This window comes from Harpia harpyja, chromosome 10 (assembly GCF_026419915.1).
Source record: "Harpia harpyja isolate bHarHar1 chromosome 10, bHarHar1 primary haplotype, whole genome shotgun sequence".
Lineage (NCBI taxonomy): Eukaryota > Metazoa > Chordata > Aves > Accipitriformes > Accipitridae > Harpia > Harpia harpyja.
In genome coordinates, this window is record NC_068949.1 from 32,016,884 (window position 1) to 32,032,296 (window position 15,413).

General features: G+C 61.1%; 3 protein-coding genes across 4 annotated transcripts; 2 read left to right on the plus strand and 1 right to left on the minus strand.

Annotated features, from left to right (window-relative positions):
• Nucleotides 1–583: 583 nt before the first annotated feature.
• LOC128147507 (steroid 17-alpha-hydroxylase/17,20 lyase) lies at nucleotides 584–4,737 on the minus strand. Its single transcript, XM_052800137.1, has 8 exons — nucleotides 3,928–4,737; nucleotides 3,251–3,389; nucleotides 2,458–2,687; nucleotides 2,144–2,230; nucleotides 1,826–2,035; nucleotides 1,401–1,570; nucleotides 1,213–1,316; nucleotides 584–968 (listed from the first exon to the last, which is right to left on the minus strand). Exons 1-8 carry the CDS (start codon nucleotides 4,258–4,260, stop codon nucleotides 700–702), a joined length of 1,542 nt encoding a protein of 513 aa, XP_052656097.1. The 5' UTR covers nucleotides 4,261–4,737; the 3' UTR covers nucleotides 584–699.
• A 336-nt stretch (nucleotides 4,738–5,073) lies between these two features.
• BORCS7 (BLOC-1 related complex subunit 7) lies at nucleotides 5,074–8,751 on the plus strand. The gene is made up of 5 exons (XM_052799754.1): nucleotides 5,074–5,272; nucleotides 5,892–5,954; nucleotides 6,423–6,466; nucleotides 6,907–6,927; nucleotides 7,395–8,751. Exons 1-5 carry the CDS (start codon nucleotides 5,132–5,134, stop codon nucleotides 7,444–7,446), a joined length of 321 nt encoding a protein of 106 aa, XP_052655714.1. The 5' UTR covers nucleotides 5,074–5,131; the 3' UTR covers nucleotides 7,447–8,751.
• A 437-nt stretch (nucleotides 8,752–9,188) lies between these two features.
• Nucleotides 9,189–13,563, plus strand: AS3MT (arsenite methyltransferase). 2 transcript variants are annotated; one of them, XM_052799752.1, is made up of 11 exons: nucleotides 9,236–9,269; nucleotides 9,631–9,671; nucleotides 10,180–10,307; nucleotides 10,417–10,567; nucleotides 10,640–10,776; nucleotides 11,079–11,148; nucleotides 11,389–11,470; nucleotides 11,556–11,687; nucleotides 11,810–11,952; nucleotides 12,369–12,503; nucleotides 13,360–13,563. In XM_052799752.1, coding segments are annotated over exons 1-11 (1,119 nt in total). In that variant the 5' UTR covers nucleotides 9,236–9,268; the 3' UTR covers nucleotides 13,459–13,563. The 2 variants fall into 2 exon arrangements, with proteins under 2 accessions (XP_052655713.1, XP_052655712.1); XM_052799753.1 differs by lacking the exon at nucleotides 9,631–9,671 and having other exon boundaries at nucleotides 9,189–9,269.
• Nucleotides 13,564–15,413: the final 1,850 nt, after the last annotated feature.

A 15,413-nucleotide genomic window follows, 5' to 3' on the forward strand; every position in this document is an offset into this window, starting at 1 on the left:
GCACCTGCGTACCATGGGAGAGGAGCCTGGTGGGAGCTAAAACTGTAGGAACCTCCAAGCTGTTTCCTTCTTTTTCCCCAAAAGGAGCAGGCGGGGGTCTCACTGGCGGGGGCACACTGTCCTGGGATGGGGCAGGGGACGGCAGGGCTGGGGGAGCTCTCCCTGCCCCATGGCGGGCTCAGCTCTCAGCCCACGTTGTGTTTGTTCTCCCTACTCTCAGTGGGGAAACTGAGGCAGGGGCCAGCCAGGGTCACCCACCTGGGGTCACAGCCACCGGGCACAGCCTGGGCATCCCTAACCCTCAAACTGCCCACTGGTCACTTTTCTCCCCTTACCTGGCTGGGGTGGGCCCTTCTCCCCCCCACCAGCTATGCAGGTGGCTGGTCTCCATGGGTCATGGTTGTCTCTGGACAGGCCCCCAACCCCACATCCCTGGGAGTGCAAAGGGGCTGTTTGTGTTAGCACACAGCCTCCCAGCTCAGCCCAGTACTCACATGAAGTTGTGGGGCCACCATACATTTCAGGCACCCTCCCACCTCCCCCTGCCCTCCATCGCCTTCCCAAAAAATAGCTGGAGCCATGCTGCATTGGGAACAATTTTATCCAGGCAATCCCGCATCCATGTGGCAGACGGGGATAGCCTCTATGGTCCCGTCCCACCCCATCCCACCGCTGCCCGGGATCTAGGGCTCGTCCCCATCACGAGGCCGCTCGCCAGGCGTCCCTCAGCCTGGCCTTCACCTGAAACTTCTGCACCTGCAGCACGACGCCAAACTTGCCCTCCAGCGAGGGCAGGGGCTGGTCTTGGGGGCACTCAAGCGTGAACCTCTGCAGTACCCAGGCCAGGAAGAGGAAGAGCTCCATCTTGGCCAGGACTTCGCCCAGGCAGACGCGGATCCCCGCCCCAAAAGGCAGGTAGCTGGGCGAGGGCGAGTGGATGTGCTGGCCATGCTCATCCAGGAAGCGCCCTGCAAGGGGAAGGAGCACCAATGGCATCGTCAGGGATCTGTCCTTTCTGTCCGAGACCTGCCCAAGTTCATCACATGTGTGTCCCTCCCATGAGCTGCAAGAGCAGAGACGGTGCAAATGCCCCAGCCGGGGGGAGCAGGATCCGACCTCCCACCACCTAGCCTGCCCTGGGCTCAGCCTCTCCTACGGCACCCACCCTGCTGTCCTCTGCCCCTCGAGGAGGACAGGGAGCACCCAACCCACCGGGGTTGAACTCCTCAGGCTTGTCCCACTCCTTCTCATCGTGGTGCACAGACCAGAGGTTGATGACGACCCTGGCGCCCTTGGGGATGGAGTATTCCCCGATGCTGCAAGGTGAACGCAGAGTGAGACAGTCGCTCCCTCCCGCTGTCTCTCTGCCCATGTCCCAGCTGTGCCCTGTGGGGTCTCACCTGGTGTCAGCAAGGGACACATGCGGGATGAGCAGAGGGGACACGGGCCGGATGCGCAGCACTTCGCTGATGGTGGCCTCCAGGTAGGGCAGCAGCGGGCGGTCACTGAGGTGGGGGTGACGCGCCAGGCCGATCTTCTGGTCCATCTCCTCCTGGATCTTCCTCTGGACCTGGGAGGGGAGCAAGGGCTGGGGTGAGAGTAGGGCGTACCCTGTGTGTGGGGGCTCCCCATAGCAGTGGGGTACACCCAGCATCACCAGCATGTCCTGGCAGGTTGTGCAGGGCAGAAGCAAAATGCCCACAACCTGATCCTGCTTATTTGCAAAGCCTGACATTTCTCTTGGCACCTGCCTTCCCGAAAGCCCCTACGATGTCCCTGGTGCCGGAGGAAGCCCAGGCCCCCCACTGCAGGGCGCAGACCCTACCTCGGGGTGGTGGAGAAGGTAGATCACGGCCCATTTGAGCACAGTTGTGGTGGTCTCCACGCCGGCCCCAAAGATGTCCCCTACCGTCATGAGGAGATGGTCATCAGTCAGCTCCAGCCCTGGCACTGAGGGGCTGCTGTTCTCAGCGTTGAACCTTACTTGCAGGAGGGCGTCCATGAGGTCCCTCACGGCATCCCTGCAGAAGGCTTCCTGCCAGGGAACACGCATCAGCCGGGCTGTGCTGGGCACAGTCCCCTCCACCCCAGCTCCAGCACCCTGCAGCTCCCAAGCATCTCCCTGTCCTGGCCCCATTGGCACCTTGTGTTCGGTGAACTTCTGCTGGAGCAGCTGGTCCCGGACCTTGAGGCATCTCTTCAGCAGGGCCAGGTCCTTGTTGGGGAAGATCTGGGGGAGAAAAGCCCCATTACAGCAAGGGGCTCCAGTTCAGCCCAGCCTCTGCAGGCCCCCGGGCAGTTGCTCCATGCCCACCAGGTTACTGGCTCTTGTGGGATACTGGGGCAGGGACCTTCCTAACCCCGGGGTCCTCAGGTAGCCCCCTCCTGCAGGACACATCCCAGCTCCTTCCTCTCGTCCGAGGTAAGAGGAACAGGCAGCCCCCCATCCCTGCTCACCTGGAGCCAGGGGAAGATGTCCACCAAGCTCTCCTTGGCCACAGTATCCACGATACCCTGGCTGTACTCCAGCATGGCCTCGAACTCGGGGTCCCCGCGCCGGTACGAGGAGTTGAAGCAGAGGGAGCAAACTACATTGGTGACAGCCCGTGTGAGCTCGGGAGCCACGTCCAGGGCCGTATCCTGCGCAGCGCTGAGTGTCTCGCACAGGGACGCAGCCTCCCGGCAGACTGGGGTGGAGGGGAGAGGCAGGTGAGGGGGTGATGGTGAAGCCAAGGGGGTGGAGGGGGCAGCTGGAGGCTGGAAGGAGGGGTCCCCCGCTCATTCAGGGTGTGCAGGCTACAGAGAGCACCCCCCCAGCCAGGGCTGAGCCTCCAGGGGCTGGAACGGGCAGAAGGAATGATGCTGGGTGCTGGGGAGGAGCAGAGAGGATGGAGACGCACAGGGAAGTCTCCGTATGCAGCTTGATGCTCCTCCTGGGTGGAGTGGGGAGCCCAGGGGGCCGGGAGCTGGCTCCATGCCTCAGTTTCCCCAGCTGTGAGTGAGGGGAGCCAAAGCTCAGGGCAGAAAACACATGGGGAGAGGTGTCAGTAAAGGACTGGGGATGGAAGGAGAGGGACTGAGCCCCTGCTAGGCAAACTGAGGGGATGCTGGGGGGGTTGGGCTGAGCCAATGAATCTCCCCTTGGTTCCCAGGGGATCAGGGTACGAAGAAGGGAAAAGTCCCACCCAGATCAAGCACAGGAGGGAGACAGAGCAGGGAGGGAGCCTGGGGACTGGTGGGGGGCACTTACTGATCCTCTCTAGGGCGAGCGAGCCCTCCCCGAACATGGAGAGAGCAGCATGCACCAGCTTGCGCTGGAACTTCCAGAGGGGTCCGTAGCTGGCAAAGGCGATGTCCTTGCCCCCCCGGGACAGGAGGTCCGTGGTCACCTGTGGGACAGGCAGACCCGGGGTCACCCCACTGCAGGGCAGCCCCACAGGGGCTGTGTGTCAGAGAGGGGTGATGCTGCAGGGGGTGGATTCTCATCTCATCCCATCCCATCCCATCCCATTCCATCCCATCCCAGGGATGGTCTGGAGGGGCTGGTGGTTAGCGCTGGTGGGCAAAACCTGGGCCATGAGCTTTGCTTTTCCCCCGCCCCGAGGACTGATGGAGAGGTTTGGGCACAGATGCCAGGGTTAGGGGCTGGGGTGCCCAGGAAACTCAGGAGGTGCAGAGACCCTGGTGGTACCTGAACCCACATGCCCATGCCCCGAGATGCACCCAGCCCTGGGGAAGAACGGGCACCCTCGGGATGGAGGATGTGCAGGATTCGCCCTGAGGAACAGGGCAGAGAGGGGCTGCCCCTGCCATTGCCTTGCTGCAGGCAGGATGAGGAGAGGAGACGGACCCTGCTGGGTGCCGGCACCTTTCTTGGAAGCATCCCCCACCTTACCCCAAGCTGCAGCGGGAGGGCCCCCCCGAAACCTGCTGCTGACTCACAGTGCGGGGCCGTCCGGCGAAAGCCTTCCCCTTCTTCAGCAGTACCTCCCTGGCATGCTGGTAGCTGTTGACCACCACCACGTAGTGGGAGCCCATCCAGAGGGCGTAGAGGCTGCCATAGCGGCCCTGCAGGCGCCAGAGCCGCAGGTGGAGCTGGGGGTGCCCGGCCAGCTGCAGCAGGCTCCCCACCAGCGGCAGGGACGGCAGGCTTCGCGGTCGCCCCAAACCTGTCCCCGTCCCCAAGGTGGCTCGCCGGCGTGCCAGCCTCCAGGCGCAGAGCAGGGCCAGGACCAGGAGCAGGGTGCCCAGCATCGGCATGGTGGGGCCGGCTGCGGGGCTGCGGCAGCGCAGGGAGCCTTTATACCGGCTGCGGAGTCGTCGCCTTGACCCTGAGGCGGGCTCGCCTCCTTATCGGGGGGATGGGGAGAGGGGGAACCGGGCGCTGGGCCCACGGCCAGCTCTGCAGCTGGTCACCCAGCGGGGAACAAGGGCAGCGGGGCCATGGCCACACCAGGTGGCCATGGGGGAGCCGTGTCCAGTGGGCTGCGGGCCAGGGGACGCCCAGGGCCAGATCCGTCCTGGGGGCTCTGTCCCCAGGGCCCTGTGGTGGGTGAGGGGTGCTGGGGTAGCTGAGCCCTCGGGGTCTCCCCTGGGTGCCACGAGCACAGCTGCGGACTGATGGGGCATTCAGGTCTGTCCCCAGCCTGGGAGCCCCTCGACGTGCCCGAGAGGGGATGGGGGCACTGGGCAGCACTGGGCAAGCACGGGGGAGTGCTGAGAAGCCCTGGTCAGCACTGGGCAGTGCTGGGCAAGCACTGGGCAGCCCTGGGAATGCCGAGAGGCCCTGGTCGGCCCTGATCGTCAGCCCTGGTCAGCGCTGGGCAGCCATGGGCAGTGCTGGGCAGCCCTGGTGAGCACTGGGCAGCCCCAGGCAGCACTGGGCAGCCCTGGGCAGTACTGGGCAAGCGCTGGGCAGCCTCGGGGTGTCCCTGCCCGGGGCGATGTCCGAGTCTGAGGTGTCCTGGGGGAGGCCGTGGGGGGACAAGAGCCCCGAGGGCGCCGGCCCCGGGCAGAGGCGGCCCCTCCGCGGCCGTGCCCCCGCCCGCCGCGGGCCCTGCGCCTTCCCGACTCTTCTGGCCCCCGGCGCTCGCCGTACCGACGCCCGGCGGGGCGAGGCGGGGCGGGCAAGATGGCGGCGGGGGGCGCGGCGGACGCCCAGGCGCGCTTCGGCCACTCGGTGAAGGGGCTCCTGACCGAGAAGGTGACGAGCTGCGGCACCGACGTGATCGCCCTCACCAAGCAGGTGCTGAAGGGCTCCCGCAGCGCCGAGGTGAGCGGCGGGCGCCGTCGGACGGCCGACTACAGGGCCCGGCATGCAGCGCGGCCGGGAGGCCTGCAGGGAGGAGTCGGGGACGGCGGGCGATGTGGCCCGGCCCGGCCCGGCCCGGCCGCGTCCCTGGACAGTGCCGAGCGGGGCCGCCGGGAGCGGCCGGCCGCCGCGGGGCTTGCTGGGAGCTGTAGTCCGGGGCGGGGCATGCTGGGAGCTGTAGTCCGGGGCGAGGCGGGGGGAGGCATCCCTGGGAGCGGGCTGCGGGCATGGCTGGGCCGGCGGGGCACCGCCGGTGGGCTCTTGGGCCGCGGGTGCCTGCGCCCCCGGGCTCCGGGTGCTTCTGACAGTGCTGGGGAGGCGGTGGGAGGCGGGAGGCTGCCTTTCCCTCCTCACGTCTCTCCAGAGCAGCAGGCTGGAGCGGTGCCTGAGGCTCTCCCTGAGCCTGTGTGCTCTGAGGGGTGGGCACGGCACCGCCGCGCTCCCCACAAACCTCGCACCGTGTCGCCCGGAGTCCCCGAACTGTCAGCCTTGCGTGCAGGTCTGCTGAGCAGCCGTCATGAGTGTCTCGGGAAGCGCAGAGCTGCTGCCTCTCAGTCTGGTCTGTGCATTTGTCTTTTAGCTCCTGGGTCAAGCTGCTAGAAACATGGTGATGCAAGAAGATGCTATCCTGCACTCGGAAGATGTAAGCTGTGTTTATCTGCTAGAGCAACAGTGTTTCTAGTGGACAGGAGGAGAGGAGGGTTGTAAGAACAGACACGCAGACGTGGTGCTGGAGCCCTGAAATGAAATACGTGAGTTCAGGCAGCAGGGCTGGTGGCCAGAATAATTTAGGCCTTCTTCAAACCCACGTGTGGTGCTGGCCTTCCAATGTCCTGCATCCCAAGCCAGCCCTTAAGCTGTGTCATCTCTACTGGCAAGCTCGAGGGGCCGTAGGTTGAAACGAAGCACTTAGTGTCAGTGCCTGTCATTGGGAAAGAAGAGGGGAGCGTGCCACTGCTGACAGATATGGGGGGGGGGCATGTTTTGGAGGCAGTGCAGTGGTACAGTGATGGCCGTGCTGGAGGAACAACCTGGGGCATTGGGACAGCTTGCCCTGTGTTTCTGCTGAACTGCTCCCATCAGACATTATTCTTTGTCTTGTTCTCCACAGAGTTTGAGGAAAATGGCCATAATAACCACTCATCTACAGTACCAGTAAGTAGGGGACAGCACGTTCTTTCTGGGGAGCTGAATGGATCCCTCGATCCCTTTATGTTCTACTTAAAGAGTTTGCATGAAGCCCACTCAGACCGATCCCTCTTGCACGGCTCCTCAAAGCTGAGCAGACCCTGGAGCTGGGATCTTCCAGCCTTCTCCAGCTCCACTGGTACGGCTCAGGCTGTTTTGGGATGGGAGCTGAGATTTTTGCCTCCTGTTTGCCATGCACTGTGTCTCCTGTGAGAGTGTGAGATGCATCTAGGACTAAGGGGGAAAAGCCAGTGCCGCTGCTGCCCTCTCAGGACTTAATCCAGAAACACACTGGGGTTTTGGCCTCCTGAGCCCTTGATCAAGACACTTTTCTTCAACAAAACATGAACCCCTGTTGCTGAGATTTTGTTTTTCTAATGCTCTTTTTGTCTCCTTTTCTCATCTAGGCAAGAAGCAATTCAGAAGAAGTGAGTACTCAGCTGAAGGAATGCCAGGAGGACCTGGGGGACGTGTGGGGGTTGATGGAAAGGGAGAAGTGATAGAGTAGGGTGGGGGAAAACGGAGCTAAAAGCTTTTTACAGCTGCCTTTGAAGCAGATGCGGGCCCAGCGGGGTAGTGTTTCAGTATTGTGAAGAGATGGGAATTTGAGCGAAGGGATGATTTGTACCAAACCTTCCATTTGTTTCATTAATGAGATAGAGCTTGTGAGGTTGTTTGTGATAGGAGATGAGGGTGGTGTAGAGCAGAGCTGTCTGCTTATGGGTGCACAAAATGAAGTTTGCCTTGTGGGGACACAGAGGTGGGTTGGGGAACCCCAGGGTTTCTCTTCGCTGTAGTGTCAGCACTAGAGCTGTTCTGGTCCCTTGGGCACAGGCAGCACAGCGTAGTCTGGGGAGCAGATCTCACTGTGAACCTCTTTTTGTTTGGTCCCCAGCGTTGAGCAGTCATCAAACCTACAGGACCAGCTGAGTCACTTGCTGAAATGAAGCATAACCGAAGGCACGAGGACATGTCGACTGGCACTGAGGGCAGCGAAGCGTCCTTTCCCCTCCAGACCCCAGGGTTCAGACCTGTGTCTGGACGGTGCTGGATGTCAGCTGGGATGCGTGCAGAGTCTGTGTTTCTGGGCACGTGGGCCCCTCTCACATGCCTCCATCTGTGTGTCTGCTCCAGAATGCTGGCCTGCTTGCCAGCGCCTAACTGAAACAAACTTACCTGAACCTTCACTCCCCCCAACAATTCCTGTGTCCGCTTACTTCCCATGTAGTGCGAGGTGCTCGGCCCACACCAGCACCCTTGGCAAGAAATGTGTAAAATTGAGCCTTGGGTTTTAAATACAGGCGCCTGCCGTTTGACACTGGTCTGTATTTAGACACAGAGATGGCACAGAGTGCAATTTATTTAGGGCGTGTTAATCAGCGGGAGCTGTAAGTGCCTGAGTGGGTGAGAGAGGTGCTTCAGTGCAGACTGAGGTGCCAGTTCCAGGCCAGAATTTCTGAAAGCGGGAATCTGGGCACACACCTCTCTCACTGGTCCAGCTGGACATGGTTTGGCCAGCATCCTGCTCGGAGGTTATCTTCTTTTCCACTCTGCCAGAGTTTGGAACGTCATCCCCTTGTCAACTGGTCTGCACTGCCTTCGGCCTTCAACTGCATTCCTCTTCCTGGGCTGCTGCTCCAGCTCTTGGTGAAGCAACCTTGGCTGTGGTGTGTGTTTGTATCTGGTTGGGAAGGTATCCAAAGGCCCCGCCGGGAAGCAGGCAGGAGAACATCATGAGCCGGTGTGCTCAGTTCTGCACTGCTCTGTGTGGGAGGACTGGAGACCGGGCTCCTGTTCACATCCCGGGGGGCGACATCAGGCCCAGGCTATAAATACTGTGTCTTGTTTTTGGTAAGTCACTTATCTGGAGCACTTGGAGTGCACGGGAAGCACTTGTTTGCCCGAGTGTGCTTTTCATCAGCTGATAGAAGGCAGGCTGAGAGTGGGCATCGGCCTGGCACATTCCTCTTGGAGGACTGCTGGGCTTTGGCTCCTGTGCTGCAGAGCCTTCTGGGCTGGATTTCACCATCCGCTCCAGTGCCACTGCCTGTTTGGGTGTCACCTGGTGGCACCACAGCTCCTGCATCCCCGCGAAGCTGCCACTGTTAGCCCAGGGGCATGGGGGGTATTTTTGCCTTGGGAGGGGTCCTGATCCCGGGCTTTGCAGATGCACTGTGGTAATGAGGGTTTTCCCTGAGCTGTTGGAGAAGCTGTGACTCACTTGCTGGGAATAAAAGCTGCCCTGAACACTACCAAGCCGCAGCAGTCTGTGCTGGTTGCCATCGCTGGCGGTCCCTGTGCAGGGGGGAGACTGGGACGGTGGGTCTCTGCCCCCTGGTGTCTGCCATTGTGCTTCAACTCTGGGGGCTTCTTTGCAGATGCAGCGTGTCCTTGCTGCAGGTGGCTTGTCCCATCCAAGGTCCTGTCCTCTGGACGGCTGGAGCAGCTGTGTGGCATTAAACCCGGCTCTCCCTGCATTTGGGGTGAGGAGGGACAGTGTTTGGGGGTGCAGAGCTATTGGCAGGGGGAGACAGAAGGGTGGGGATTTGGGGCTGTGGGTGCCGGGGCGGACTGTGGGTGACGGCAACGTGACCTCCATGGGAGCGGGGCCGGCTCCCTCCGCCGTGCCTGGAGACCTGCGGCGAGGCTACGGGGCCGTGTGCCCGGCGTCTGCGACAGGCGGGAGCCGATGCCGGGGCGGTGCGGGGTGCCGGGGCGGAGCGTGGCCCAGGCTGGGCAGAGTCCGGCCGAGTCGCTGCAGCTGGAGGCAGTAAGGAAGCCCGGGGCCCCTGCTGCGGGGTGCTGGGGCCTCCCTGGGGGTATCCCTGGGGCCGAGGTCTCTCTACCAAGCTGGGGGGCGGATTTGTCCTACGGGGAATTTTTGGGGGGCTCATGTCTCCAGGGCAGCTGGGACTGGGTGGTTTTTTTGGAGGGGATGTTGTCAGGTGCCCCCAGGAGCATCCCACTAGGCTGCAAGTTAAGGAGGGTGTCCCTGGGTACTGCTGGGGGAGGGGGGAGGGCAAAAAGTGCTCCTGTATTTGGAGGAAGAGGGGGGTTCAGGGCCTTCGGGAAGGCCTGGCGCAGTGCCCATCACTGTGGCGTCAGGCACCAGCCCCACGTTCCCGTTGCAGTGGCAACCCCCTGCGGAGAGCAGATCCACCGGGAGGTGCAGGTGAGGGGCGTGGGCGGGAGCTGGCGGGGGGACGGGGCGGCTGGGCAGGGGGGGCCGAGGCCAGGCTGTGCCGGGATGCCTGCTGCGCTCAGAGGACAAAGCTTGTTTCAGGGCCCAGATAAAAACGTTAGGTGCGGTCGGCTGCTTTGCTCCCGTTTCCCACAGGGAGGGGGGGCTGAGCAACCCCATGTTTCCCTGCCCTTGTTCCCCACACTCATCCTGAGCTGGGGAAATGGTGCCTGCAGCCTGCAAAGTTACTGCAAGTGGGAATTAAATCCCTCACTGCACAAACACATCTGTGCATGCAAGCAAGGGGAGACGGGGAGGATGGGGGCAAAGGGATGCCTGATGTTAGCCTAATTTTTAGCTGGGCGCAAATGAGAGTGCCAGAGGACACCGGGGGCACATATAAGCCAAGTGCAGGCATGGCCCCCCACATTTTGGTGCACAGGGTGCTCCCAGGGCATGGCTTGCCATAGTTTGGTGGCCTCTGTCCTTCCCATCTCAGAATTACTATGGCAAAGAGCTGCAGAAGTCAGATGACCTGAAAACCAGTGCGTGTGTCACCTCGGCCAGGCCCCTTCCCAAGGCGGTGAGAGATGCTTTGGAGCGTGTCCATGAGGAGGTGGTAGCCAGGTAAACCCCAGGGTCTCCCCTCCACTGCTGCGTCCCCATGGGCTGCAGCCCCCCCGGACCACCACGCCATGGGGGCACCTCTGCCCAGCTCAGCTCAGCATCCCCCCAGGTACTATGGCTGCGGTCTGGTGATCCCCGAGTACCTGGAGTCATGCCGGATCCTGGATCTGGGCAGCGGCAGCGGCAGAGACTGCTACCTGCTGAGCCAGCTGGTTGGGGAGCGGGGCCACATCACCGGGATAGACATGACCGAAGGCCAGGTACGGCATGGAGCCGGGGCTTCCCCTTGTCCCGCCAGCATCCTCCCGCCATCATTCCCTTCCTCCTCCCAGGCTGAGGTGGCGAAGAAGCACATTGCCTACCACATGGACAAGTTTGGCTACCGAAAGCCGAACGTGGAGTTCCTCCAGGGCTACATAGAGAAGCTGCGTGATGCCGGGCTGGCCGATGACAGCTACCATATTGTCATGTAGGTACCACGCAGGGCACTGCCACCCCCAGTCCTTCTGCTGCCCGGGGCCATGGGCTGGGGTCCAGGTCTGCGTCCCACTGGGTCGCCTGCTTCAGGAGCACTTGTCAGGAAAGGTAAAATCCCAAGGCAGAGTCTGGGCTAGAGCCTCAGAATATACAAACTGCCCTTTTCATGGTCAAACCGGCGTCCGCAAATCTTGCATGAAGCGATGGGACATGCAGCAGCCGGTGGATGTGCAGCAGCTGGTGGTGCTGAGTGTGCGAGAGGGTGCAAATGAGCCTCGGTCTCCTCCTCCCCAGCTCCAACTGTGTGATCAACCTTGCCCCCGACAAGAGGGCTGTGCTGCGGGAGGCCTACCGCGTGCTGAAGGTAGTGCTGGGGCTGGTGCCTGCAGCAGGAGCGGAGGGGAGTTGGGGTGGCCTTGCTGTTGGGGTGCTGCTGGGATGCAGTAAATGGGATCCAGCAAGGCAGGGATGTGGGATGGGACCAGGGGAGGGCACGTCTGCAGAGGGTTCCAAGCAGGGTAGCGTTGGGGGGTGCCCAGTTCTCCCTGCCCCTTTTGTTCTTTTGCTTCTTGGGGATCTCCCTTCACTCCTTGCTGCCTTCCAGCCTGGGGGAGAGATGTACTTCAGTGATGTCTATGCCAGCCAGCGCCTGAGCGAGACCGTCCAGAAGCACAGGGTGCTGTGGGGTGCGTAGGGCTCCAGGATGGGGGTGGCACGGGATGGGGGGACCAGACCTTTGCCTCGTCACCCGTGTCCACGGTCTCGTGGCAGGGGAGTGCCTGGGGGGAGCTCTGTACTGGAGAGACCTGTACAGCATCGCTGAGGAGGTGGGGTTCAGCCCCCCATGCCTGGTCACCGCCAGCCCCATCACCATCATTGACAAGGAGCTGGAGGGCATCATTGGTGAGCATCTGACCAGGGATCGTTGGCTCCAGGCAGCTGTGGGGCGCTGTACTGGGATCTCAGGCTCTGCCGGTTCCCAGCCTGGGTGCTGGGTGTCCAACCCACCAACATCTACCTTGCAGGTGACTGCCGCTTTGTCTCTGCAACTTTCCGCCTGTTCAAGGTGCCGGGTAGCAGCCAGGCCGGGCCAGGACAGGTCATCTACAATGGTGGGATCGTGGGGCACGAGCGAGAGCTGGTGTTTGACGCCAACTTCACCTTCAAGGTATGGGGAGACAGGCTGGGGCTCCCCAGGATGCCAGGCAGTCCTGGTCTGTAGGGATGGGATAAAGCTGATGGAACAGTGCTACTCAGCAGCGTCCTCTGTGATTTTGGGGGTAAGCTTTGGTAGAGGGGGTGGTGGGCGGGAGCAAAGGGGCTGTATAAACCAGGAGAGAGCAAACAGGGGTGGGAAAGGGATCTGGACCCATGCATCGTGTTGGGGTGAAGGTAGGAGCAGGACATCCATGGTGGCTTCACAGGAGGGCTTGAAGCCAGCTGCTTGGTCATTGTGCGTGTTTCTTAAGGTTTTGGGCCAGGCTGTGCCCCTGTTTCACTCTCCCCATCATCTGGCTGGGTGGCTGGGGTCCTCTGGGCCACATATCCCAGACCCCAGCCCTGTGACTGTCCCTCTGCCCCCAGGAAGGAGAGGTGGTAGATGTGGATGCCGAGATGGCTGCGATCTTGCGGAGCTCCAGGTTTGCGGACAAGTTCCTGATCCAAGCTGGCAGGGCCAACGCTGCCGCACAGCAGGGCTGCTGTTTCAAGGGAGTGAAGGTTGGTAGCAGGCAGCTCCACGGCTGGGTTCAGGGGTGGGGACATGTGTGTCCCGTGCCATCAGAGTTGCTCTGGGGTATCAGAGGGGCTATGGCATGACACCAAGAGACCTGAGTCCTTCTCGGCCAGGCAGGAGCCCATGGGGCACCAAGAGTGGTGCCTGGTGCCTGAGTGTGGGCAACTACAGCCCAGCACAGGTTGGAGCCCTCCAAAGGTGGGGTCTGCTCTAAGCACCAGGAGTCTTGCCCCTCCAACTTGTCCATGGGGGCTGCTGAGGCTCACAGCTGGACTGCCTGAGGTCTCCCAAGGGGAGACATCCTTCCTGTGGGGAGATGGCTGGAGGCAGCCTGCCCTAGAGAGGTGATGGCCCATCCTTGCAGCTCCTTCCTATCCATCGTTCTCCCAGCTGCTGATGTGAGCTTGGCCCTGGCTGCCAGCCCTGACCCTGCAGCACAAAGCACCTCTATCTGCTGGAAGCCTCCCTCCTCCTCTCTTTGGTGGTCCCTCCAGCCTGTAGATGGGCCAGGAGAGGCAAGGGAGATAAGGCCCTGCAGCTGCGCGTCCCTGAAACACAACCTTGTCCTTGGGAAGGGGGAGATGTTCTTGGGTCCCTGTCCAAGCAGGAGGCATTTCTCAGATAAAAGCAGAGCCAAAGTCCCAGAGGAGCTCTTGGCTTCTTCCCTGCAGCAGAGAAAAGCAGCTGGAGTGACCAGGGGCTGCCCCCACATTAGCTATGGAGGGTCTGCTTGGGCTGCCCTGCTGGCTGGGAGTGAGTCGGGGGTAAATGCTGCTTTGTCGGTGTGCCTCTTGCTTCCCCCTGGCCTGATCCTGCCCCAGGTTGTTATCTAACCTCCAGGAGAAGATCTGTGATCCCTTCCAGCTGCTGGAGCAGCTGGCGGCCTCAGGTCCTGCCTGCCATCCCGGTGGCACCTGTGGTCCCCCAGGGTGCTGTTGAGCAGTGAGTGATGTCCCCACGCTAGTGAATGCCAGTGGGGCAGGAGGATGTGGCCCCAGCGGCATGCGGCTACCACCAGAGAGCAAATAAATGGCCAAGATCAAAGGTTGCGTGCTTGCGTCCAGCACCACAGGGCCCGTGGGGTGCTGTGCTTTCCTGTTGGGGCTGGTGGGGCAGGTCGTGCCTGGTTGCAGTGAGGACGGGCAGCTGTCCTGTGGCTCCCCTTGCTATGGGGCTGGCAGCGGCTGCAGGGCTTGGACATGCAGGCAGGGAAAGGGGTTGTGGGTCACCGTGCGTGGGATGGCAACAGCTGTGTGCTGGTGTTGAGCCCACGGAGCAGAGCGGAGACGTTTGCAGAAGGCAGCTTGGCAGAGCAGCATGCAAAAGGAGGCCCTGGTGCTGTGCAGGGCCTGTCCCTGTGTCATGCACCCCTCTGCATGAGCCTGGCTCCGATTTGAGGTCTTGGGGAGCCTGCAGCCGAGACGCAAATGCTTCTGAGAAGCGAAAGGCACAGCAGCAAGCAGCTCAGTTGCTTTTTTTCTTCTTTTGATCTCCCCATGCTAACCCTCCACACACAGGGAGCTGCAGGCATCCGCTAGGCATTGTCCATGCCAGCTCCCGGCAGCGGGGTGAGCAGCTCAATAACGTGGTTGCAAACGAGCATCTCGTGGTTGCAAACGAGCATCTTGCCAGGGCGGTGGGCGAGAAGCATTTGTCACCTCCTGGGGGCTTGGTTGGCCCTGCTTTTCCATGAAGAACTCAACATGGCACACAGGGTGCAGAGGGATGTCCCCTGTTATTTGCATTCAGGACGGGGGATGCCCCCAGCGCAGCTCCCCACGCATTGTCTCACTTGCAGCCCCACAGCCCATTCCAGGAGACAGGAATTGCTCTCCTTTTCCCTGTGCAGCACCGCTGAGGTTTCTATTTTCCCCCGCACTCCATCTAGCGGGAAAGTCCCGAGTCCCCTGCAAGCATCGCACCTGCAGAGTTTTGCAGGGAAATGCAGCCCTTCTGGAAAAGCAGAAATCCGGCCGGCCGTATCCCGCAGTGGGCGAGGGGTGAGGAGCGAGGAGCGAGGGCTTCGAGGCTGTGGTGGGAGGCGATGGGCTGCGCCCCTGCCGCCCTGTGCGAATCCCGCATGCCCTGACCCGCAGAGGCTGTTTGGGAAAGACTGGGAGCTGCTGAACAGCAGCAGTGATGGAGCCCTTGGGTGAGCAGCGGAGCTTAGAAATGAGGGACTGTTTCCACCCCTCCTCAAACACTGATTTTTCCAGGAGGGACCACATTTCCCCTCTCTGCCATTTAAACAGCACCTTGCTGTGGCATGGGGGAAGATAAAAAGCAAACAATAAAATATTTGGGTTCAAAAAGAAACACGGGCAAGTGACAAGGATTCTCTGCAGTAGCAGTAGCGGCAGGTGAAGACAGCCCAGGTGGTAAGGAGGCATTTCCAGAACATCTGGAATGAAAAGCGTGAGCAGTCGGGTAACACCCAGCTGTCACATGGTGATGGGAAATCCAGTAACAGGCATGACAGAGTGGAATGCTTAACCTGTCCTCTCCCATCAGCAAAATAGGGGAGCGATTAATTTGCAATTTAGAGATTAAACATATAAACAGTGCCCATAAATATGGTTTCCTGGAAAGTCGCTTTGCAAGCCTGTCCTTTTGGCTTTGGACGAGACTCCGAGTCTGACCTCCTGGGTATACAAAAATTTGTTAAGTTGTTGGATTTAGAGCTACACCATGATTTAAAAAAAAAAAAAAATCCTTGGTGTTATCTGGAGTCAGCAGGGCATGTATGAGCTGGCTTCAGGCAGGGATCCCTGGCAGACCAGCCATGGGGGTGGCTGTGACCCAGGAGGCAAGAGGAGCTCTGAAATTGTGTGGAAGGACCATACCAGTGAGACCTTGGGAAGGACCTGCTGAAAACACAACCAAGATGCTGTTTA